The sequence below is a fragment of the Erithacus rubecula genome (assembly GCF_903797595.1).
Source record: "Erithacus rubecula genome assembly, chromosome: 5".
Taxonomy (NCBI): domain Eukaryota; kingdom Metazoa; phylum Chordata; class Aves; order Passeriformes; family Muscicapidae; genus Erithacus; species Erithacus rubecula.
Window position 1 is genome coordinate 49,935,139 of NC_136687.1, and position 24,803 is coordinate 49,959,941.

Consider the following 24,803-nt stretch of genomic DNA (forward strand, 5'->3'; position numbering starts at 1 on the left):
GCAGACATGCCAAAGAGTATGTTCTCAATGGAGATCCAGAGAAAACACATTTGGACTTCAAAGGAAGAGCCAACTCTGCAGTGCAGAACTTGGTAAGGCTGTCTGGGAACCAGAAGTCTTCATCAGGAAATGCCAGAAGTCTGCCAGACTGTCACAGCAAGTAGATCAAGAGAAATTAAGTTTCCCTCCAGCTTTGATTCTTTTAGACATGGAAAGAAAAGCTTACTTAATGAAGCTTTAGAAAAAAACTGGAATCTTCAGACAATCACTGTGTGAATAATTGAAGATATATTAAAAAGTTATAAGGTGTCTCTAAGAAAGGTTTTGGCTCATCCAGCCATGGTTATTCTATGCCTGAGTGTAAAGTAACCAACCCCAGAACACATTTTGGCTTCAAAACAGATGTACAATGCAATGCCATTTGATCCTCCTTCTTCCTTTTCATAGGTAAAGCTACCACTGAGGGCATGAAGTGTAATTATGCTAAAACTTGAACTCAAAATGCCATTGCAGTCTTCCACATCCACTGTATGCTGTGAACATGAGGCATATTTGGCATTGATTAATGCACATCAACTCATCTCAGAGCACTTGCATTCAATAATTGAGCAGGCATTTAACATATGAAGAATTATAAGGATTTAAACACCACCAGCAAATTACAAAGAAGTCAGATGTGAGTACCAATTACTATTCATGAAAAGGTGTCACTTACCAGAGGTGACAATGACTTAAGTACAGTCAAGTGAGGCCTCTGCAGTTTGTCCTTACATATCCACTAAGGAATAAATGCTGCTCCACAGACCAATACACTGCTGTACTTAGAGGGCATCAGCTCATCTCTTTTATTAATTGTGATCAAAATAGGGGAGTGGGGAGCAGCAAAAAGTGATTTAAGGGCCAAGAGAAGAGGGGAACTGCTCAGGACTAAGACTCCAACAGCACAGAGCACCAGCACACCCTGATAAACCACAACTGCTGTAAAAGGCAATGAAGCCTCTTGCATGAAAGATGCAGCATATAGTACAGTTTGTGTTTGGTTTAAAACTAAGGTAAAAGTGCAAACAAGAAGTGAATGGCTTTTTGCATGTTATTTACTAGATACAAATCCAAATCCCAGAGAACAAAAAGGAAGCAATACTAAAGACAGACAGAATTATTATATAGACCAAACTGTTCAAGGAATCAGATGAATCTCATCCCAAAAATATGTATGCCTTTTCTGATATTTATCTTTGATTTTGCAATGAAGCAAAAAAACTGGATTAAGATGCACAGGTGCACTTGTGTTGGTGCACTTGTGTTTATTGCTACAAACGGGTTAGGTTTTTATTTCCTTGACATATCCAGTGGAAGCAGGAATAACTTTTCCAAAACATCACAGATCCATTAGTAAAGAGCCTTCTAAAACTAACCCACTGCTAACTGAACTGGTAGCAAACTACCACAACAGAAATCTCATGGAAGCAAACAAGCTGGACTCAGTTCACCCTTAAAGATCAAGTGATTTACATTGGCTGGATCTGATGTAGAATCCAAGCCAGGGCTCAAGAGACTACTAAAACCCATGGTGGAAAGGCTAATTTTCTGTTTAATAAGGAAAATTATACAGCTTATGGAGTTCCTAATTTTTCAGAACTTTCTAATCAAGAAATTATCTTTCTTTAATCATGGCAAAACATAATGCAAGCTCTCTTATTTTGTCCGCTGAAAACATGGGATACAGATAAATAAATAAATGCTATTAAAAACTCTTTACTTTCCCCTTGTAGTTCACCAATACAAATGATTGAATAAGCAAGAAGAAAACACTTTTGAAGAACACATCTCTCTCAATAATCCTAAGAAATTTCTATTTTAGGGAAGAAATAAAATACAAGGTAGATGAAAATAAGCAGTTACAATTCCCTGAATGAGACAATCACGACTAATTGTCAAAAATCACTGACTGAACAATACAACCTACATTCAATTCTTCCTCTATACAAAATTCTGGCTAATGGTAGGATATATTACGGAATCAGCCAAACTTATTTAACTTAATCTCTATTGGCAAACTGTGTTTGTGTTGCATAATGTTTTCTACCCATGTCATACAAGTCAAGGACAATAGCTACCATAATGTCCAAAGGCCAGAGAGCCCATCAAAGAGCTTGAAATCCAGAAATGCAGGAAAGTATTATCTATCCAGTCCTAGTAATTGTTAAAATATCACTTACTTTTCTTCCATGGATGTTTTTTCTTCTTCTCAATTAGATACTTTCTAAGGCTATGCTCTCTGACTGGCTTCCAACTTGTTAAGAGTCCCAATTCTATTGGAATGGGTGTATACATGAAAACTAACTTGCTTACTTTTCTTTGGTCTTACATTTACTCCATTCCATCCAGCTTTCTGGTCCTCTCATAAAACAGACCGTAAGACTGTGATTGTTAGCAGCTCACAATATTTTCCCTACAAAGTTGTTTCATTCTTGGTTTTGTTAGCTAAACCATGCATGAAAACAGTGTTCTGCATTACTGAAATGAAGACTCAAACCACTTGTGACTAAAGAATCAAAACCCACAAAAGCAAAACAAAGCCCTGCTGTGAGAGACTGCAGGATGAACAGAATCATAGAATCATTTAGGAAAATGACCTATAAGATTATGAAGTCCAACTGTTCACTCAGCACTGCCAAGTCCACACTAAACCATGTTTGGAAGTGCCACATCTACATGCCTTGTAAATACCTCCAGGATGGTGACTCCAAGACCTCCCTGGGAAGCTTGTTCAAGTGCTGGACAACCATATTGGTGAAATTTTTTTCCTAATATCCAACCTAAACCTCCCCATCACACCTTGTGGCTATGGCCTATCACTTGAGGAACATTATTTCCATAATGATAGAAGAACTGTTGGCTGCGGACCTGACTATAAACCTGCTGACTCCTTTGAAGCAACCTCCACATCACTGCAACCTCCTTTCAGGTAGCTGTAGAGAGGGGTAAGGCCATAGAGCTAATTCTGCACACCCCAAAGAGTGCCCCAGCAAGCAGATACACACCTAATGACCTGGTTACAGTGTGCACACATGGGAGTGCGCTTCCCCGCTGGAATATGCTCCGCCCGCTGAACCAGCGTGTCTTGCTCGTTTAGCTGAGGTGTTGGTGCAGCTTTTTCACTTGGGGCAGTTGTTCCAGGTGATTTAATACTGTTTGATGTCCATCCACTGACAGGAGCTGAGGAAAGAATGCCAAAAGCATTTAGAGGACTCTCTTTCTTGAAATACAAGCAACCAACGACATTTACCTCACATCACTGTCCAGTGTATACCTGCCTCCTTAAAGGAACATAGTAAAAAGCACTCAGTTTCCCTCCTCCCCCAACAAATTACCAAGAAAGCCCTACCTACTTTATGAAATGTCTGTGAAATAACACAGAATGGTTTTGGCTAACTTGGAGAAGTAGTGGACAAATTTTAACATGTTGAAGAAGTTAGGTAAAAGAATATACAACCTGTGAAGGCATTATTTTGTTTTAGATACAAAAGCTGAAGCCAAGAACATCAGAGTATGAACAGAGTCAGGAGAAAATGACATACCTACTAAAAAAATTTCACAGTGAGTGCAATAGATCATACATCATTACTAACACATTAAACAAGAACACACATTCAATACAACATGTGTAGGAATTTAAACTAGAGTACTGTATAAGCAAAATTTGTTTCTACATTGAAATTAAACATTCGTCTAGATCAGTGGATTCTGCCAATCTGAAGCACTCCAAAGGTCATGTTCACATCCTCCTAATAAAAGTACGACACAAATAAAATCCTGACATTTTCAGAAATGTGTATGCTGCACACTTCCATGTGTACATAGGGTTTTAGAGTTGGAGGACAGACATAAGCTTTTATGGAGTTTGAAAAATGCATTTACAAAAACGAAAGGCACAAATGATACTGTTGTAAGGGTAGTGAAGAAACAAACAGTCCTCTGCTTTTCTTTTCCCTCTGCTGATAAATGTACCTTGGTAATGTACAAGCTACAACAACAGGTGTTTATGGGAGCTGTTATTCCTGTCAAGAGGAGGTATCTACCTTTTTCAAGTACATTTAAAAAACCCCAACATTTCCATAGCCTTTTGTTTGCAACCACAGACAAAAGAAAACTGGAGTGTTTACTTGGTGCCCTGGCTTTAGTGCAGCCTCACTAAACCTTGCAAATCAAAAAGTGAAATTAAGACTAGAGTGGAAACTCAGAGGCAAACAACCAAGCAGTGACCAAGACATTGGACAGTGCAGGATGATGCTTCTACTGCAAAGATGCAACTTTCCAACACCAGGGTTAATGCATACATACATTGCATACAGACATTGGTGTGTAGCTTTGCAAAAAAATAATTTGTGGAGCTGTTAATCTTTGTGTTATTCATCCTCTCTTGTTTTTATATATTCCAAGGGAAAGATGAAAAACTGTTTCTCTTCTTCTACTATTAATATAATACTTATCAGCTTCTGTCCCACAGAAAAGTTCCAAGTACTTTTCAGGCAAAACACTGCATTCCCAGTTGAAAGAGAAGTGCCATACTAATTCACAAAGATAGATTTAAGCAACACTGAATCCACAGAAAATCCAAGGCAAATGCCAATATTGTGCTATTTGCAGAGTATAGCCAAGCACTACACAGTTTAATCAAAATATTACCATGAACTTTAGCAATCTTCTCCTCTATTCACACCTAGGCTAAGACAACACATCTGGAAAAGAAATCCTGTTTAACATCAGTACTGCTGTACTATAATCAGATTTGGTATTAACCTGCTGATATGGGCTCAATATCTGCTTTTGCTTACTCTTTCTGTACATGAAGAAGAAATATACTCATATCTTTTCTTGCTTGTTTAAGTGGTTGGTTTACCAAAATTTCTCATATCAGGTCATTTCAAAACTGACATATTTTTGGATCCTTTTCAGAACATGATGTAATAGAAAGTAAACAATTGATAAGAGTTGCTTCTTTAGTTTTATTTCCTTTTTCTTTTTTCAAAACAAGACTATACTTAATGTATAATTAATTTGCAATATCTTGAAAAAGTAACACCTTTATTCTTGAAACATTCGACATTTCTGAGTGGAAAGAATTTAAGAATAGAAGCACTTGATCTTGAACAAGTCACTCTGCTACTGTAGCTCACTTTAGATTATAAATGCCTGCTAAGCTGAAAACCTAGGAAGAGATAAAAAAGAAAAAAGTGGCAGAACAGCTTTGAAGACATGAACAAAAGTGGTGTTGATTAATAGCACTTTCCTCCTCTGTCATCACACATGTTTTTTCAATTTTTCAGATCCCATTTAATGAGAAGACAGGAATACACACTAAAACCAAATATGTTTGAATACTGCTTTTGCCATAAATCAAATTGCAGTACAACTTCTAGTGTATTGCTAATTTCTGTTTGGGTTATTTACTGAATCCCAAAGCCCATTCAGACACATGAGCTGTCTTGTTTGCACTGTGTAGTTAAAAAAAAGCCTTTCTGCTTGCTTAAAGGGGGGAAAAAAGGCAGGAACATTACAACTGCTCCCTTTTCCTTTGTCTCATTAGTTTTCATTACTGCTGCTTTTATGAATGATGCTTTTCTGAACACTATCTAACTTCAAAGTTACTACTGGCCAGAAGGAGAATTTGTCTATGCAAACCTTCTCTACAAAGCTGTTAGATCAGTCACTTCTGAGTTATTTAAAGCACTAAAAAGTGAGAGAAGGAGATAGTTCATCATCATGTTGTAACAAAAACCATCTTTTAAGCACAACATAATAGAAACCACACAAATTCATTGTGTGTCAAGCAAGAGCTGTGACCTGAGCAAAACCAAGCTGGGCATTTACTGCTGAGGAAGCTCCCTGCCCATGAACCCAATCTGCCCACAACATTCTCACAAGGATTCTCTTTCACTATGTGGGTAATCACATTAAGACCTTGTTGGTCTTGCACAGTCTCATTCTCCTCTACTCCTGTTCTGAAGTGGACTCAAGCTTCTTTTAGTTCAGATTTTTCTTCCTAAAAAAGAGGAGTCCGTCTGTTTCCTTTGCCTTTAGATCCATGTTGTTACTAAAGAAAATACACCAGTAAAGTACTATAATATGTATATCAAATACCTTATTTGATACACTGGCTTCTTTGTAAACCTTCTACAGCTTCTAAATTTCTTTCTTTTCTTTTTCTTTTTTTTTTTTTTTTTTGCAAACCATAGACTATTCTCCCTTCCTCACTGCTTGAATTGCCTCAGCCTTTTATCTTCCTCATTTTCTCCTGAACAGCAGCAGGATGATAGTTTTTATTGGGCACTTCTGTCTTTCCACAGGTCACAAACATACCTTTAACACTTCAGTAATTTCACCAAAGGTTCATTACCACTGCAACCACAGGCCATTTTTTTGTTGGTGATAACATTCTCGTTTAGTTGGTTGGCTTTTGATTTAAAAAACCTTCACTAGTAATTCCCCATTTAAACCTGTATGAATTCTCAGTACTTTTCCCAACAATATTCCTCCTCTTGTAGCTAGACAATTTCAAATATTAGGCTTGTTTTCTTGCTTAGATAGAACACAAGACATTTCCCATATATTCCCTCTACTTCAATAGCAAGTTTAACACTCCAGTGGACAAGATGTTTTTACTGCAGAGAGGAAAGGGATACTCTGATTTAATGTATTCTATTCCTCACCCTCTTTCCTATTCCCTTGGAAATATTTTAGATTGAAACACAACTGCTTGATTTAAAAACATCAGGCCCAGAAAAATGATGCAGGTGGTTTTTTTCCTTGTAACGAAGATTTTACCAGGGCACATGAGGAATGACAAAGAAAGTACAAATTTTTACACCAAATCTAAGTGAAAACCTTTCAACTCCTGGCAAGCAGTCTGAGCTCTCCTGAAGTTTGTGTTTTATACTTTACTTTTTATATTTTACACATATGATCAGCAGCTTTGTTCTCAAGAAGTATTGGGGAGATAGAGGCCCCAGTATCCAAGATGAGTTGAGGTACGTGTACATTTTTAATTGCGAATGGTGACTGATTAGTAATGGGAAAGGAAATCAGCCTTCTGATGACACAATCTCACCCCATATTTTCCTGTTGCCACCTCTGTCGCTTGATATGGGACAAAGCACAGCAACTTTTGTGGGTGGTCTGAAGATTTAAAACTAAAATAATTAAATAAATACAGTCAATAAATAAAAGGAATAGTTTATAAGAATTACACAGTCCAGCAGGAGCTATTCTGACCTGAGTACCAGAGAGGTTTGGTCAAGTGATGAGAAGACATCTGTGGCAAATTTTGTTGTTCTGTTGGCTTCACCTTCACTCTTTTTAATTAAACATTCTAAAGCCCTGTTGATTTACATTGATGTATTGTCATTGCTGTTTTTTTTTTTTCCTAAAACAAAAAACACTCTGTACCTGACTATTAACTTTCTACTTTATTAGGTTTAAGTTTAGCAAACCCACAGTGTTTGCTTTCACTAAACTCCTTGGTATGGCCAGTTTAATATTTAACAATCTTTTAGGCAGGATAAAGAACTGCCTTTTTTTCTTTTTCTTTTTTAAAAATCCCAGTGTGACTTTGCCCTTGTTAGTCTAACAATAGATTGTTCCATCGCTGAGCACATGGATAACTGCAAACACTGCTGAAAGGTTTGGAAGACAAAGGGAGAAAGGCGGATACGCGGTGGTGCCAAAGTCACTCTGACAGAGGTTCTCTGGTGCGTAGCAACAATACAACAGCCTGAACTGTTTAACGCTCACTTAAACATAACATCAGCCTTCATGTAATATCTATAAATAACAATGCTACTTGCAGCAGTGGGAGTGCCAGAACTTCATTTTAAAGTGTTCTAACTCAGTGATTTATACACTGCAATCGAACTACTGTATTATAAATGGAAAATATAAAGCTTCATACATCCAATTTTCTGACTTTTCTTAATATATCTGTAATGCAAGAAATCTTCCTGTTTCTTCCCTCAAAACCAAACAGATGGCCGGATGAAGCAACGTGTCTGTAAAGCTCTGCTGTCAGCTCACTGCACTGGCTGAATGTAACACCCCATCCACTTCCAGGCCCGCACAAAATCACACAAGTTCAGTGCAGAATGCTACAGGACAAGCACAAGGTGAGAAAAAAACAAAACAAAACCTCAAAAAACCTCCCCACAACAAACACAAAGTTCAATCCTTGCATTCCATAGTTGTTTCTTTTGTTTCTTATGAAGTCTTGGAAACACAATCAGAGCTAAACTCCTTTTGCTGATTAAAGGCAGAACAGGATGGATTAAACCATTATCATGTCTTTAAATGCAGGGTGAAAGCTGGTATGCACCCGTGGAAAATCAAAACAGGTGACACCTCGGGCCCATTTCAACAGCCCCTGCAACTAGGGAATAGTTCCTGCATTAGTAACCAGCATTTCAACAGGAAAGGTTTAGGTAAATTAGCTGTAAAACATCCTAATTAAAATGAGTATGGTGGTTTTGGATCACTCAGCCTGTCTCCTCCTGATTTGTTACATCACATACCATCACAAATTTAGCACAACTGGCATTGCTTTTATCAAAAAAGTTACTAAAGAAGAAAGAGAAAATGAAGTCATGTACTACAGTGTTGCATTTCTCTGCAGTGGCAGTATAGAAACCCATTTGGAAGCTTTCCACAGATGAGAGTTTTGTCTCTCTTGTCTTTAGTTCCTATTCTGAACTCAACAACTTGACTATGCCTGCAGAGAGCATGTCTGCCCAGTCTCATGTAAATTATCTGCCAGTTTCATGAAGCTCACGTTTAACACTGAATTCCAGTAAGACTGCATTTACCAGAGGAATACTGACTTTTCATCTGCTGAACAAATATTAGGCACAATTCCTGGATGTCCTACATCTGTGCATCAGAACAGGACACATCACTGCTTTGAGCTGGTGCTAGCTAATGGAGAGGAACTGATCTGGTGAGTCAGTCAAGTTACTTTTTAACAAATCAAAGACAAGGAACATCGAATTTTGGAAGTCAGTGAATGTTCCCACTTGATGTTTGTAAAATAACCACAGAGCCAAAAAATCTCAGTATCTTTGTTTAAAGGAGCACAGAAAGAAATACGCATCCATCCAACTAATGAAACCAAACTCATTTATGCACACAACTTGGTGCAATAGCACGTGAATTTGGCAAAACCAAAACACAGAAAAATTGTCTAAGGTAATGTTTGCAACAGAAATGCTGAGTTTCTATTCAGCAGATCTTGTACTGAGGTACATCAGGCCATTCAGTCTCAAAAAAGCAGGCAGCACATTTCTGCATCATTACAATGATCTCTCCCTTCTTAAAGACAAACATTCAAGTCTTAGAAACACACTCATCTTTTCACCAACTCTACAGGAGTTACAATTTCATACTGCCATCAAGTTAAGGTTAACATTTATAAATTACTCTGGTTTTGCAAAGGGTTTTGCTTGGCTAAGTGACTTCGCATTAATTAACTTGTAAGAACAAGCTCTCGTGGTTTGCTGTCACATGATGATATGATAATTTAGATTAGATGAAAAATTAATTACAGTCCATAGAGCAGGATCAGAAAGGTTTTGTGTTTTGACCTGTCAATCACAATGCTTTTATGGAGAAGGCTATCTGCTTTCATGAATGGTGACTACTTCATGGAGCAGCATCCTTTAACAATCTTTTTCAGTGAAAAACAGTGGAACTCTATATTTTGGGACCTATTTGTAACAGAAGCCTTACCAACAATGTAAGAATTTGTCTTAATGACTAGCAGTGTTAACCTAGTTTCTTCCCCATATTTAGATCATGATCCTCAATGGGCAAGTAGCTCCTTGAACTCCTACAAATAGTTCTGCCTTAAAATTCCTGTTCTGCAAAGGAAACAAGTAAGTATGAGAGAGTCCTAAAAACAAAATTGTGGAACTTCATGAACATGCTGATGGGGACAATAGTTTGGTTGCTTTTTCCATGCAGATGTACTCCCAAAGTTATCAACTTAACTTACCCAGCCTGTATAGCCTGTAAGATAAACAGAATCGATACAGAAGCTGGAGAAATTACAAATGAAACACAGAAAAACAAAAGTGACAAGGACAGAAGTCCTGCAGTCCCTTTACGGTACTTAATCCCTTAAGGACTTAGTGGCAGTACAAGCATTTCATGATAGCACAATGTATCTCAAGCCCTCCTCCCTCTGCACAGCTCAATTCTGTTTGCCCTGATGGCCAAACTCCACAATTTGATATAGTTGGCATTTTTATCCCGTTTTCTCTACATAAATAAGTAGAAAAAGTAGCAAAAAAGGAAACGAAGACTTCAACTGCCAGTATAGCAGGATGTCAAGCTATACCCAGGAACAGGGTTGCACTCTCTTTTGCTTTAATTTTTTTTTTTATATTGCAGGAATGGGATATAAAAAATGGGATATGTAGCAAGAATGCTAGGATAACTCTAGAGAAGGTAAATGCAAGCCTACCAAGTACACGAAAACAACTTCAAAGAAACAGCACAATTTTTTAAAAAAGGTGACTGGGGAGTACTTTTTATGTGATTGCAGCCAGTTTCTAAGTGTGTTCCCTTTGCTGAAGGGATCATGTGCTTAACACATGTGCTTGCTCAGGATTAGGCAACTGACAGTTGTGCATATTGCAAAATATGCTGACATTCCCTAGCAGCTCTGCTGGAAGGGGATTATATATCCCAGTGATACCAGGCTGAGAGAGACCCTGGGAATAATGAAACTGGTACATCTGAGTAAAGGGTCACTTAACACACCAGCTTTGAACGCTTCTACCACAAACCTTCCCATCCCATTCTTCTAACTCAGCTGCAAAGCCTAGGAGGAACAAAGGGCATTGACTGCAATGAAATTCTCCTTTCCAAGAAGCAAACCAGCCTTTCTGGCCACCAGCTGTAGCAGCTCCCCACAGGCCCCCTGCCATCCCACGGGACCCCAGCAAGCAAGAGGGATGCTGCCTGCCCAGCTCCTCTACTGGAAGGCAGGTGTGGGACTGGTAGTGCTGTGCCTGGCACACAGCCCCTACAGTTCCCATGCATCAGCAGCTCACCCCCCAGCAGCACTGTTTGAAAGCTGACAGTGAAAAGAAGGTAATTTCACATGAGAAATGTAACACTGGAAGTTCCAAACACTTCTGACCATCACAGATCCTGCTGCACCCTCCATGAGAATGGCATGTCTCCTGGACTAACTCCAGCTGGTGTAGCTGTGCTTACCAGGCAATTATACCTTCTGAAATTGTCCTGCCAGTCTCAATTTGCCACAGTGCTCTTCACTTCTTTTCAAGTTGCTGTGGAGTGCTATGGCATGCTGACAAGCAGCTGTCATCTCTCACCCATGAGGTGGCTGCATGGCACTGGTGAGTGAAAGCCATTCCTGTGTGTGCACCCTGTCCTTGCCCAGCACTAAAAAATGCTCTGGGGTTCCTTGGGGGTGAGCAATCCTACTTAAGTGTAGAGTCATAGTTATCAAATAGTAGAATAGCTCACTGCAATATAGCCAGGATGCCCTGGGTTATTTCATTCTTTGAATTTAATATAATCTTGTAAACATTTTCTGCTTCTGGTAGGTAAGTAGAGCTTCATGGCTCAACAAAAATGAAGTAAGAACTATCATAAATTCTAGTCTGCATACATAACACACAGTAACAGTGTGTTTCAACAATAGAAAAAAGCCTGAAGATTATTGAGCTTCCTACCCATGCCTTAAAATAAAGCATGAGGCAGCCATTCCTCATTTCCCCTAGCAAACCAGTGAGGAATCCTGTAATATACCTGGGAGATCCACTCAGATCATGACTGACTTCTGCAGAGAGAAAGCCAGTCCCTGAAGCATCTCCAGGATCACTGGATCTGCCACTCAACTTTGGAGCATCTTGTTGCCAGGTCATGATATAGCTTGTATGTCACAACAAAATCCTTCTCACACCTTGAGACAAATCACCTCAAACCACTACACTGAAGCTAAAAAAAAAAGCCATAGTACTTTCACTTTAAAAATGTAAAAAAAAAAAAAGGTATTCTCTGGGTGGCCTATATGAGAAAGAGATATTCCAGCTAATAATCAAAAAGATGCTGTCTACCCAAATGACATATCTCTGTAATTAGACAACTTAATAAAATCACTGGTAATCTTCATGCCACACCATCAATCTGCATCTTACAACTTCCCCAGGCACAAAAAGAATCCTATGACATGTCTGCTTTGCTTTGGAAACAACTTGGTGTTATAAACAATACTCATTACAAGGGTGAGTGGTATCAGAGCTACAAAACTGTGCTCCCAATACATTTCTGCTATAAATAGCATACTACTATACATTTACATAAGACTGCATCTTCCTTCTAATTATTTCCTAAGGTAGACTTCAGCTATGAAATCAAAGGGGGTTTTTTTTTCTAAAACTTTGTCAGGCCTGTGGCCTACAAAGCCAAATTTTGTTTGGCCTGTGGAACTGGCAATTTTACTTTAAGGAAAACTTTCTGCTCACAGACTGCAAACAAAATAGCAGAACCAAAGTCCAAGCATTCTCTGAAACACTTATAGTCTTTCTTTTTCTTCAATATGTGAATAGTTTTATCAAAACATTCAATTATTGAAACAGTTTTACCTGCCTGACTACTGTTCCACCTACAGGGGACAAGCAGACTGGCTTCCCATGGCAATAGGTGACTTTGTATTCCTAAGATGCAAATGTCAACTGAAGCTCCTCTGGCACCTGGGACATCATACCTCCTCCCACCCTGGTAATTCCTGGGCAGTTGCCATTTACACTGCTGCATTTTCTTCCCTGTACTTTCAATTTTAGGGAACTCTGAGTCTTCAACACCTCTTTCTCCTACAGCTTTTATTTCCCCCAGTATTTCTGGGGAGAGATAATGGCTTTGGTTCTTCGGAACTTAAGGAGTGCATCTCAGAACCTTTCATCAAGATAGCACAAAGGTGACATCCTCATGACCATTTCTTTCCACCAGCTTCTCTACCAGTATCAACTTTCTAAGCTGTTCTGGAACATAACAATCAAAAATTCTCTGTCTGGCTTTCCCTCTCACCTGCCTACGTATCTCTGATGTAAAAAACAAGAGATTTTCACATTAGGCAAGAGCATAGGCATAGATTTTCAGAGTACTACAGAATCTAATGTCGTTTAATTAATCTCTTTAAATCGTTCTCCTTTATGAAAATCTTAAGAAAATAAAAGCTATTTCAAACATTTGACTCCTACTAATACTAGTGTACATTGGTAAAATTTAGCAGTGAAACACCTACCAGCATACTAAAAATGAGTGTGGTATGACAGAAACCCCAAACTGATGAGTGACTTCCATGCAAGTGAAATATTTCATCACTTGCTGAGACAGAAAGTTATACCAAATGTAAAGTACAACCAGTAACATAGAAAAATGCAGGATTGTGACTTCCCACAAAAGTTTGCCTTAAACACACGCACTACCAAAAATGTAACTTTAAAAAATGTTGGGGCTTCTGTTGTTACTGTTCATTTTGAGGTTTTTTCCTTTCCAATGCCAGCTAACTCAAAGAAGTATAACAAAGCTAGAATTAAACTCACCTAAACTTTAAGAAGTCTTTACCTTGCCCTCATTAGCACTCACTATTTGCCAGGAAAATACAGCAGTGACAGTGCATCGCCATCTTGAGGCTTCCTACAGAACTGCACAGCCCAACCAAAACACACCAACTTGTTACCAACCACAGCAGCCATCCAAACAGAAGTGCCAAAGCCATTATAAAACACGCAGCATTAACATCGGGTTTTTTTCTTTATTTTTATGGCAGGGCTTCTATAGCTCCATTTCAGGACTGGATGTACTTCTGTAGAGGGAAAACTCTTACACAGAACAAAAACAAACAGCTATTTAGAGTAACTGATTGTGTCAGAAAGAGAAGCAAGACTATTCATCTCATACCAGCAAGAAAAATCTGAAGTTAAACCTTAATTAATAATACAGATTTCATAGATCCTTTGAAATTACTAAACGATTTTAATTCAGCACCAAAGACTGATTCAGCTTAAAAAACATACCCAAGTAACTAATACATGTAATACTATGAAAATCTAAGCACACAGTTACACATATAAACATATCTGTATTATCTAATAACATAGGAGTGCTCATAAAGAAAACAGAATGCTTTCCAGCTTTACATTCTGGTGTGGGTTCAAAGCCACCAAAGTTCATTCAAAGGTAGTAGCTATGTGAATTGCCCTTGTAAGAACTTTTACACAAATCTCTGTAACACAAACCCATGTAATAATCCAGCATCCTGCTCAAATAAAACCTACAGATGTCAAATACATAAACACTCTAATGCTTCAGCCTTTTTTATATTTTTTTTAAAAATTAGTTAATACTTCTGAAAAGATCCATTGGAAAACACATGTATATCAATAATATCAATGTATGTCAATGTTCCTACCTGAGATAGCATGGAATATGCTTGAATCTACAGTCACTTGAGAAGCACCAAGATGAAACTGTGGGGTGTATACACACATAACTGATTGGTGTAAATGCCTTCAATAGAGGTGTGAGGCAACTAATTATGCTTGTTTGTGAAACCAATTACATCTATGAGGCTACTTACTAAATGCTACTAGTTTACTAAAATGACTAAATTGGTTTTTCTTCTCCTCTATTCCAAGCAAACTGGCCTGTACTCAAAACCCACAAACAGCCATTTGAAGTATGTTGTTTTTACACCCAAGGTGAAGTTTGTTTTCTGAGCCATCCAAAGGTCTCCAGGCAAACAAGAAAAAGCCTCTCTGCAAGTTACCTGCGTGGCTTGGAGGCTGCCAGCCCTTGGCAGAACCCAGGGGTGCTGTTGGCTTGGGGACTGCGGCAGGCGTGGTGCTGGCAGGAGCAGGTCGCACATCCACGCTGTCCTGGCTCCTCACTGGGGCAGGCTGGGCAGCTCCCAGGGAATCACTGTTCAGAAATGAGGGAAGAGTAAATAAATGCCTCTTGCTAGAACAGGACAACCTGTGAAATGGAGATGTGGAGTGCCATTCCCTCACCCCAGTGCAACAATGCAGCACCCACTGGTCTGTCATCACCAACAATGCTGTGGTAGGTACACACCTAAGCTGCTTTCTAAGAACTGGACATTTGAGTAAGTCTGCCAAAAGTCAATATAGTCAACTCAACCTCTTCACAATTTTCATTTTAAAACAGTTGCAAGTTTCTTTAGTCATTAAGCAACATGCAGAATATTTTATATTGCCTCGTTAGACCACTTAATAGTTGCTTTTATATTTTAAGCATTGGAAGAACTTTTTCAGCTCTTTAAAAACATACAGGATGAAAACTGAACTTAATCACAATTCACATGGAGTGCAAGGAGCCACTAATTACACGGCTAGCAAGGAAATTTTTTGTTTCTCACTTGCCTTTGGAAAGCTGAAAATAAATATTTTTATTTAAAATATTCAAAGTAGAGGAATAATTACTAATGAAGGTAATTTACAAAACAAAAATACACCAAAATCATGAAATTAAGAGCCAAATACATGCATTAAAAACTATTCCAAAAACATATTTTGCACAATTTGGAAATCTATCAATAACACACTAGAAGCCTTATATTCTTTCCTCTATTGAAAAAAACAAATTTACAGCACATGTGCACCATGCGTATTTTCACTGGGGTCATTCCCAGACTTACAGATTGTGCCAAGTTTGTAAAGCAAAAATCCACGAGCTATTTTTACTTTATGAGAGTTGCACATGTACAGTATTGCCTTGCCCATATGACATGCAACAACTTTAACACACCATGAGGCCAAAACACAGATTTATAACCGTGTTTGTTTTTTTTTTTTTTTGTCTCTAGATTCACAGAGTAAATAATTAATGCATTTAAAATCTTCTTCCGGGTAAGGGATAAATAAGTTATTAACAGTTTGTAGAATAAATCTGAATGCTCAGTTTAATGAGTAACAGCTATGGCAATTGCAGGCACTTGGAAACAACTGTGCTGAACTGGCACTGGTGGATTTGCTGTACACAGTGTGCAGAAGCCCAGAGAAGCACAAAGTGAGACCTTGCATTCCATCCTCTTCAAATCTTGAAAAGATATTTAAAGCCACTTGTATAGCTCAAATGGAGGCATTGAGGGTACATGTTGGACTCCTCGGAGACTCATGTTCCCAGTCTTTACTACAGGAAGATTTTGAAGCAGTGGAGACACAGGGCATAAAAGTGCTAACATAGACAGAAAAAGGATAGGAAAGTGCCCCCTGATGTGAAGCAGCAGCAGTGGTTGAAAATGACAAGGTAGTTTAGGATTGGCTTCCACAATGAAAAAAGTGCATGTCTGCAACTTCACTGTTACAGAAACATCCTTCTGTGCTGTTGAATATATTGGACATGCAACCCATCAAACACATTCCAGGCCAGAGCCCCACTGCAACTTTAAGAATTCCGTGTTAACACTGTTGGTGCTAAAAAAGGAAAGTTTCCTCCTTCTCCATCCAAGAGGCCCATTACTGCTTGTCAAATAACTTCTCAAGCCTAGCACCTCTTTACTGCCTTTGTCTGGAACACGTAAGTCATAAATAATACAAATCATCAGTCACAAATAAGAAAATCCTGCTGACTCAGCAGAGGCTACTTGACAAGCAAAAATGGATTTCAGACAAGCAGAACAGGTACCCTCCAGGGAGAAGATGGCAAGGAAGCAGACTCTGATGGAGGCTCATTGCAATGCTCATTGTAAACTCCACTGTTGCCATTTTTGTGGTTGAATTCTAAGGCTTGTGAATGATGTGGCATGCCAGCTCCTGAAGCAAGAGAATTGTTGGAGACACTCAGGCTTTCATTTAGAAATTAGGTGAAATTCTAATGATCCCAAACTAAAAGACAATTATAAACATAGGTATAAGCTACCTCTGATTTTTCTTTTTTTATCACCTCTGGAAGTTTATGTGCCAGGAGCCTCAAGCAAGAAGCTTCCCAAGAAAAAGAGCCTGAAACCATCACTCTGAAGAGATGATGTTGCTGGCCTCAGGGCGAAACTTCTGATTCCTTAAAGCAAAAACTGAACAAACTCAAGCGTATTTATTTAATAGGCAGGCTGCTACTGCAGCTTAGCAAGTCTCTACTCTGCAGTATTGCCCACCTATGGCAGGCAGCATTAAATAGTGCACATTTTTTCTGGAATTACAGCCTCCAATCACCTGGCTGTGACTGCATGTGTTCTCTGTAGAAAGACAGCTTCACCTTTGTCTCACTTTGAAAGATGCATTGCACCCCCAGAAGCATCTCACTTATAAGAGGTTCAACCTTTTAAATGTTGAACTTCAAATTCATGCTGCGAGGTTAATTCCTTAACACTTTACTTCATGTTTTTCTACACTGAGAAACACTCAAACTCCAGTTATTGCTATCCTACTTTACAAATATAGTGATTAATCTTTCCAGAAGTGCACTTTTCTTCTACAAGTAGCTGTATAATGCCCACAATTAGCCCCACTACTCTTCTGCAACTCACTAGAATATGAGAAAATGATGATCCAAGTTTCACCATCTAGAAAATATGGGATTTGAAGAGACCAAAAAATGTACTGAAATTCAAGAAAATAAATGTATTTTGTAAGAGAGGTCCCACCTGCTTTTCAGTGTCGTCACTGGGAAGCTGAGGGAGGAATGATAAACCTTATGTATTTACTAAGGTCTGTGTGAGTACTTTTTCAGACTCCCCAGCTGACACTCATAGGTCAGCTGCAGGTCAAGAACATTTTGATGTCAGAACACTTGCAATATTATTAATGACACACCTACCTTCTGCCACTAGCATTAACATATTGATTCTGTTCCATAGCTCTTAAACTACTCCTTCTTCACCTAATGAATACTTACAGTAAAATCAAAGTTTTCCATGATGAAAACTAATGCAACCAAGCAGCTCATCCCTGCAAGCCAACATTTCCTGCAAGCTGTGAATGCTTTGCTGTCAACCTTTGGGAATGGGGTTTTAACACTGCAAGAATGAAGGAATGGTGAAATGCGAGTCTGTCAGACTCAGTCTTGTGTCCTAAAAACCCATGAGAAGTTTGATAAATAAGCTATGGGAAGATTAATCAAAGTAATTCTGGAAGTGTGTTGCAAGGGAAACAGATTGCAAAAACAGCCCAAGAAAAATGTTTGGCAAAGAAGCAAGCCAAAGACACCTCTATTTTTTACATATGCTAGCTTATACTTAACAGACACGCCTGAAATTCCATGGAGAACAGCTCCTACCACACAGTGCAGCCTTATTTTATCAAAGTAAGCGTGTATATGGGAAACAAACAAAATTCTAGGGAGCCAGCTGGGAGACTTGGGGGGAATACATGGCTCCAGTACTAGTGCAAACTTTATTCAGAGCTCACAAAAGGCTCCTCAGATTTACCCTTTCTCCAAAAGCACTGTGGAAACTGGGGAAAAAAACCCTAGAAAAAACAAGCAGTAATTCTTCCTCCTGTGAGGGAGGAAGTGGGTCCAAGTCATACATGATATAAGCACCAGTTTTTCAGAGACCAGGCTGAACACATTTCAGAGGCTTTTTAAGAAATTTGCACTGGAAAATCCTTCTGAATGTATTTAGAGGTTTTAATGTTTCTCCTTCCCTCAAAAACCCCACAAAATCCCCCATAACCAGCCCTCCCCTCAAAAAAAAAAAAAAAAAAAAAAAAAAAAAACCAACAAAAAACCAAACAAACCAAAAACAAAAAAACACCAAAAAAGCAAGCAACCAACCAACCAAAAGAACCCCAGGAAATAAAAAACCAAACAAAAATAGCAGTAAGAAAAACAAATAGTCTGGAACTACAGATGCTTAAACCTCCTTCCATCCTTCCATGGCAACTCCTATACAATGCTACCCAGAATTTCTTCACGTAAACTTTAGGGAAGGTAATAATGGAGATATTGTTATCAGCCAAAGGAGAACCTACTAAATAACTGAAAAGGAATTGAACTTGCTGTCATGTAACTTATAAGAGCACTGAAGTGACAGCAAGGGCCAAGTCACTTGGACTTTCTCAAGCAGGTTCAAGGGATTTGGCCGGACAAGATATTGGCTACCCATCTCTAAAAATTATCAGTTGAGCCCTGTGCTCAGTCTGGTAACATCAGTAGCTATAAATGATAGTTTAAGTAGCTTGTTAAACTAACTTGTTCTGTTGTCCAGAACAACTATGGCAGTAAGGAACAAGTCCCCTGTGGTGTCAGGAAATCTGCTGACAGGACAGGTCATGCAGTATCTAAGGGAGAGTTTGCAAATGCTTTCTCCAGACAGCCAGGAATTCTGTGACTTGCATCTCAGGTCTCAATTGCTTGTTATACAAGTCATGTGCTGCATTTTGTCCAATGTCAAAATACACAATAGCTGAAAAAATATAACTAGAAAACCAGAAAATGGTAGGTATAAGAATGATGACAAAACTCCATGGACAAGGGAAATGCAGAAGGCTTTTTACAAGGGTTTTCTGGTGTAAAAATAGAGAAACAGAAGACAAGAAGCACTGAATGCTGACCGTGTTCCCATCCCTCCTACAAACCCATGCTGTAAATCAGTTTTTACATTTCATCTTAACCTAGCAATGCTCCAGTATCTTGCAAAAAAAAGAAGAAAAGCAAAATAAAGTAATAGAAAGAAAGAGCAGAGAAAGACATCAGGGTGGAGGTATTTCTGGATCAAATTACAGGGAGGGAGCACACAGCCCATCTGCAATCAGTGCTCTATACACAGAAATAACTCAAAGCACCTTTCAGAGTAAGTATTCTCTCAGAGTTAACTCTAGTGCTCATCTCACAAGACCAGATGACCATTTTTAAAAGGAATTGAATGTAGCAGAGTACCAGGAAGATAAAGCAAAAGCCATGCCAAAACCGAAAAGGCTGTCAACACCCATTCTTGCTAGTGTTTCCCAAAATTTCAGTGTTTCTACCTTGAGATTTAATTTTAAGGCAGAGCTCCAGTTCTTGGTCATACAAAATTTTAAATACATCATTTCCTGTGCTACATATGTGTCATTTGTTAAAAAACACACAAGCCCCATAAACTCAAGGCTGTCCCTGTTGCCATTAGGATGAAACACTTAGCTTAGTGAAAGATTGCATAGCTGTTACACACCCTAAAAAAAGCCCATTACAGAGGAACCTGGTGGGGAAGAAAAACGTGTGGATGTTCACCACCACTCCAGGCCAGTTACTAAGTCAGAAAAAGGTCAAGTACTCTGGCACCTATCCAGTACAGAGCAGTTTAAGACAACCAGCTTTTTGGAGCAGAGACAGTGAAGTGAAAGGGATAAAAGGGAAATATTTCTGGAGGAACTTCACTGCAGAACAGAATCAACACCTTGCCTTTGTTATAGCTACAAACTTCCTGATTTTGTCCCCAGAGACAATACAAAGAAGCCTAAGCTACCTTAAAATAGAATCATTACCTTTTCATGAAAATTATGAAAGATACAAAAGAGCCAGAAAACTCCAAAGCAGTTTATTTTCTTGGCTTTCTTGGTTGAGCCAAATGCTCTTTTGAACTAGTCTACTGCATTCTGTTGTATACTTGTCTCTTTAGTTATGAATGTAAGATTTCAGCTCTCCTTTCTTATCAACTATTTTATTGTAGGATGAAGTGAGCTGCCACTTAAAACAACTTTTTTTGCATTAGATTAATTTACATATCACAGTATGTCACTAGATGGATTGTAATGCAAAGACATTTTCATACCTAGTTGCAAACTCAATGAGTACATTTCTCTCAAATCTATTATCTTTTTTTCTGACATAATTGATAAATTTTGCTTGATCTTTGCTGAAATTGAGTAGCAATATGTAGTTACTGACACTACATTTATCTTCTTTCATCTCCTTTCCTTATGTGTTTCTCAAGCCATATTGCAAAGGCTGTGGTCCTTCATTTAACAGGACAACAGCACGAAGTTTCATTTATTTGGCTCCATCTACTGGTAACCTCTCCTTCCTTAGCAGTGCCAGCAGCTCAGGAGTAAGGATGAAATAGAATATGGAAACCAGAAATCATTACCCTCTTTGTTGTATGCTATCTTCAGGGCAACACTAGCTCTTCCTGGAAAAATTATTTTTAAAATGCAGTTTTATGCAGAGCATTCTCAGACTAATTATACTGCTACATCACGTGTCCCAAATTTTAGATCATTTCCTGTTTGGAATATCCCTAACAGCCTGAAAAATCATATGCTTCCTTTATCACCTTATCCCACAGCCTTCTGGCAACAACCTGAATAAACAGGATAACCTGGCAATTGCAACATCTTAACAGAAAATTCAATTTTAACAGGTTTAAAGGTCACCTTTAAAACCCCCTAAAAATCCATGGATATTTATTTCAGGCCATTCAACCTGAATCTTGATATATCCCATACTGATATGGTCTTTTGGGCAGAAGGTACTCCCAGTGTACCTTCTGGCTCCCTGGCACATCTCTCTCCAGCTCTGTCAGTTGGAAGAGAAAGAGAGATTAAGCCCCTCCAAAACTGGACTTCAACTGTGGAAGAATGAAAACAGTTCTCCACTCTTTTCTGCCTTTTCCAACACACAGCCCCATGTACTTACATGTCCCATGCAAGGGACAGCAACTGAATGGAGACACTTTGGGAATCCCAACACTGAGTGCATCTCCAAAAATAAATCTTGAACACCAGGAGAGTTTCCCCCCATACGGTGAGCAAGCACTGGACAAACAGAAAGCCAGTTACAGATTCAGGAAGGAGAAAGTTTCCATTAATGTAATAATCTACCTTCACTTGCCATAAACAATGAACATCAATGAGTGAAAAAAAAAAAAGAAAAGAGAAATCAGAGATTTTTTTTTCACTCTACTAAAGTATCACCAAACAAACACCACACTAAAGTCTTGCTGATAGCATGACCTGGCCTTCACCAGTAGTGCACAGACAGGTATCAGAACTCCTCAAGAGGTTTTCTCCTTCGGTGCATACATAAAAGGTTTTCTAGTAAGATCATTGAGTAGTAAATACACAATTGTTATTTTAAGTTGCATTGTATCACTATAATTCTGTTAATGTTCCATTTTTATCTTTTTCAAAGTGGTTGTGCTACAAACTGGGAATTTTGATACAAATAAACATGCTTTGTATCTTACAAACTTTTGTAGTACTCTCCTCCCTGACATAAGGGCTACTTTAGCCTTCTCTAGAGACTGAGGTCACCTTGGAAGCCATGAAACAGAATAAAAAGAACTAATACTTGTTACTCAACACAAGTTTCTACATCAAGTGGATCTCAGCCCTACTTAGAGTTGGGCCTTATCTCTAGAAGGGTCTAACTCTTGTGAAAATATAAATAGGTACAAGAAAACCCATAGATTATTTCTTCCTTAGCACAATTTAATGCACACTGCCTGTAAAATAACCAAGCAGACTGCTGCCTGTGCAGCTGAAGTCATAAAAGCAGCTTTCCACTGAAAGAAGCGTTAACATCGCTGCGGTCAGGAAAGGAGAACAAACAGTCCTGGGCACTGAACAGAATCAGTGCTGGAACAAAGGGCCTAGACAGCAAATAATTTTTAAATAGTCATTTGCTGGCCTGCATGCCAGTTATTTGATTTTATACATTCAAAGTGAGCTTCAAAGAAATAGCTTAACGTGACAGTTGCTCAAAGAACTGTGGCAAATAATTTACCCACACAGAAGTTTCAAGGCAGAATCTCTTGTTTCTTCTCCAGCTGCCTCTGCGGAGTGACACTGCCTCCCTCAGAGGCTCATGACACAACACAAGCACCACCATGCATATGAGGGGGCACTTGAAGCCAGTGAGGAAAGGAAACCTCTGCTTTAGTACAGTGGACTTGCACATCACCATCAGTCGGTCCAGAGTGCACGTTAGCTGTGCAAAGAGATGAAAACAGCACAGCTCGGAGCTGGTGCCATCGTGTCAAAGACCAGGACAGGCACAGGCATGCAGACAACAGAAATGTGCTCTGAAGGAGTAGCCAGCTCCCTGTGAGTCCTAAGTGCCACCCACACACCACAGCTGGGCAGTACCTCTTGCTCTTTAGCAACTCCAGAGCACTGGTGGACTTCCTGGAGGGTGCGCTGGGCTGCAGAGGCTTGGCCACAGGCGTGATGAGCAGGGCGTCCAGCAGCGAGCGGCCGGCACTGGGCTCGGACAGTCTAGCGAGTGTGTGAAAAGACCCCATAAACACACGAGGTGACCACACCAAGCTCAGCATGGCTGGGAACACTGACAACCCAAAATCCCTTATGAAAAGTCTGTTTGGGGAAACTGAACCCAGGACAACTGATGCAGAAATTATGTCCAAACAGGCAGCCTACAAAGTGGAGGCTGCACAATTCAGGGGAGGCACAAAACAGCCCACTAAGGTGCAAGAAGCATGTTTTTCATATATTTTTACCATTAAGTAAAATAAAAAGTAGTGAGAAAACCTTTTCATCTTTTTTAGTTTCCTGATGTTGTGTATGCTTTCTAATGCATATCATTTATTAGCACCCTAGGACATCTATGTAATTTAGAAATATGGGTATTTCTATATGGGTATTATTGCCTGTTAAAAAATATGTCACTGATATGAATGGATGATTGAAAAACTTGTCAAAATGTTTGCTCTAAGCAAGTTTTTATAAAAAGCAATACAGTAAAGATTTAGATGGAACTCAGCAAGCTATTGTTTTCAAGCATCAAAAAGCTCCTCAAAGTTACAGACTATTCTTTGTCACTCCCATAACACAGATGTTATTTACAGTTAATTTACTAACTGAACTGTAAAACAGGTATCATGATGAACAGAATGGTAGAATTACTCACCAACGTTCAGAGCAGCTAAGTTTTAAATAGGGCAAGGGAGCTTTGGACATATTCTAATGACTTGCCCACTATTGTGAAAGAGCCGATTGATTTCACAACCCTGCCAGGGACCAATTATTCTTGTGTGAACTGGAACCTCCTTAAACCAACCTATAAAACATTCCTTTTGAAGTTGATGTCTACCTGGCCCGGACAGCAATAGCAGCAGACACTGCAGCAGCAGCCATGCTCTTAATTTTTGATCTCTGCTCAAAAGGAGAAAGAACTGGAGGAGGAGAGGGTCCAAGGATCGGCAGATTTCCCGAAGGATCTTCCAGCATTACTTTTGCAGTGCAGAAGCTTTGAGCCAACACAGGAGAAAACAGAGAAAGTAGGAAAGATTGACACAGATACAGTACAACACCAGACCACATTAACCACTGGAAAGTTATGGAAGTTTCCAGCTCAGAAAGACATCAGACAATATGTGAGAGACTTGAATACTAATATAGAGAACAGCAGTTTTGATTCCACCCACAAATAAAACTTTCCCTTCATCAAGTGAGCGTTTAGCATGTCAGCCTTCAAATTCCTCATCACAGACTCTGCATGCGTGCCTAGGTCATTCCCACTGTACCAGGGCTCAGAACTCTCCACACGGATCCATTAAAGTCTCAATGGTGTGGACAGACTTAGCCCTGAAGATCATTCACCTTATCCTCTTTATCATAATAAATTGTGAACATAAAAAACTGGAGTACTTGTTGATGTAACTTCTGCAGGTCCACTTTTAGCAACCCTCACCAAATTCAGCATGTAAATCCCTTTTCATTCTCTCTACTTATTTTACAGGTGGAAATAAATTTGAACAGGAAAAAAAAATACATGAAAAAAACTGGGCTGGCTCTAAAATAACTCCTACAATTTCTACACTCTAACTT

General features: G+C 39.0%; 1 protein-coding gene across 9 annotated transcripts in view; it reads right to left on the minus strand.

Moving 5' to 3' along the window:
* Positions 1 to 24,803, minus strand: part of PDLIM5 (PDZ and LIM domain 5) — a 124,995-nt gene that overhangs the window by 12,700 nt on the left and 87,492 nt on the right. For 6 of the 9 annotated variants that reach the window (XM_079306937.1, XM_079306933.1, XM_079306938.1 and 3 more), the window contains 4 exons: positions 24,067 to 24,222; positions 23,103 to 23,231; positions 14,849 to 15,000; positions 3,045 to 3,219 (listed from right to left, as the gene is read on the minus strand). In XM_079306937.1, coding sequence (XP_079163063.1) covers positions 3,045 to 3,219; positions 14,849 to 15,000; positions 23,103 to 23,231; positions 24,067 to 24,222 — 612 coding nt within the window. The remainder of the gene's footprint in view (positions 1 to 3,044; positions 3,220 to 14,848; positions 15,001 to 23,102; positions 23,232 to 24,066; positions 24,223 to 24,803) is intronic. The other 3 variants (XM_079306941.1, XM_079306942.1, XM_079306939.1) reach the window with 2 other exon arrangements.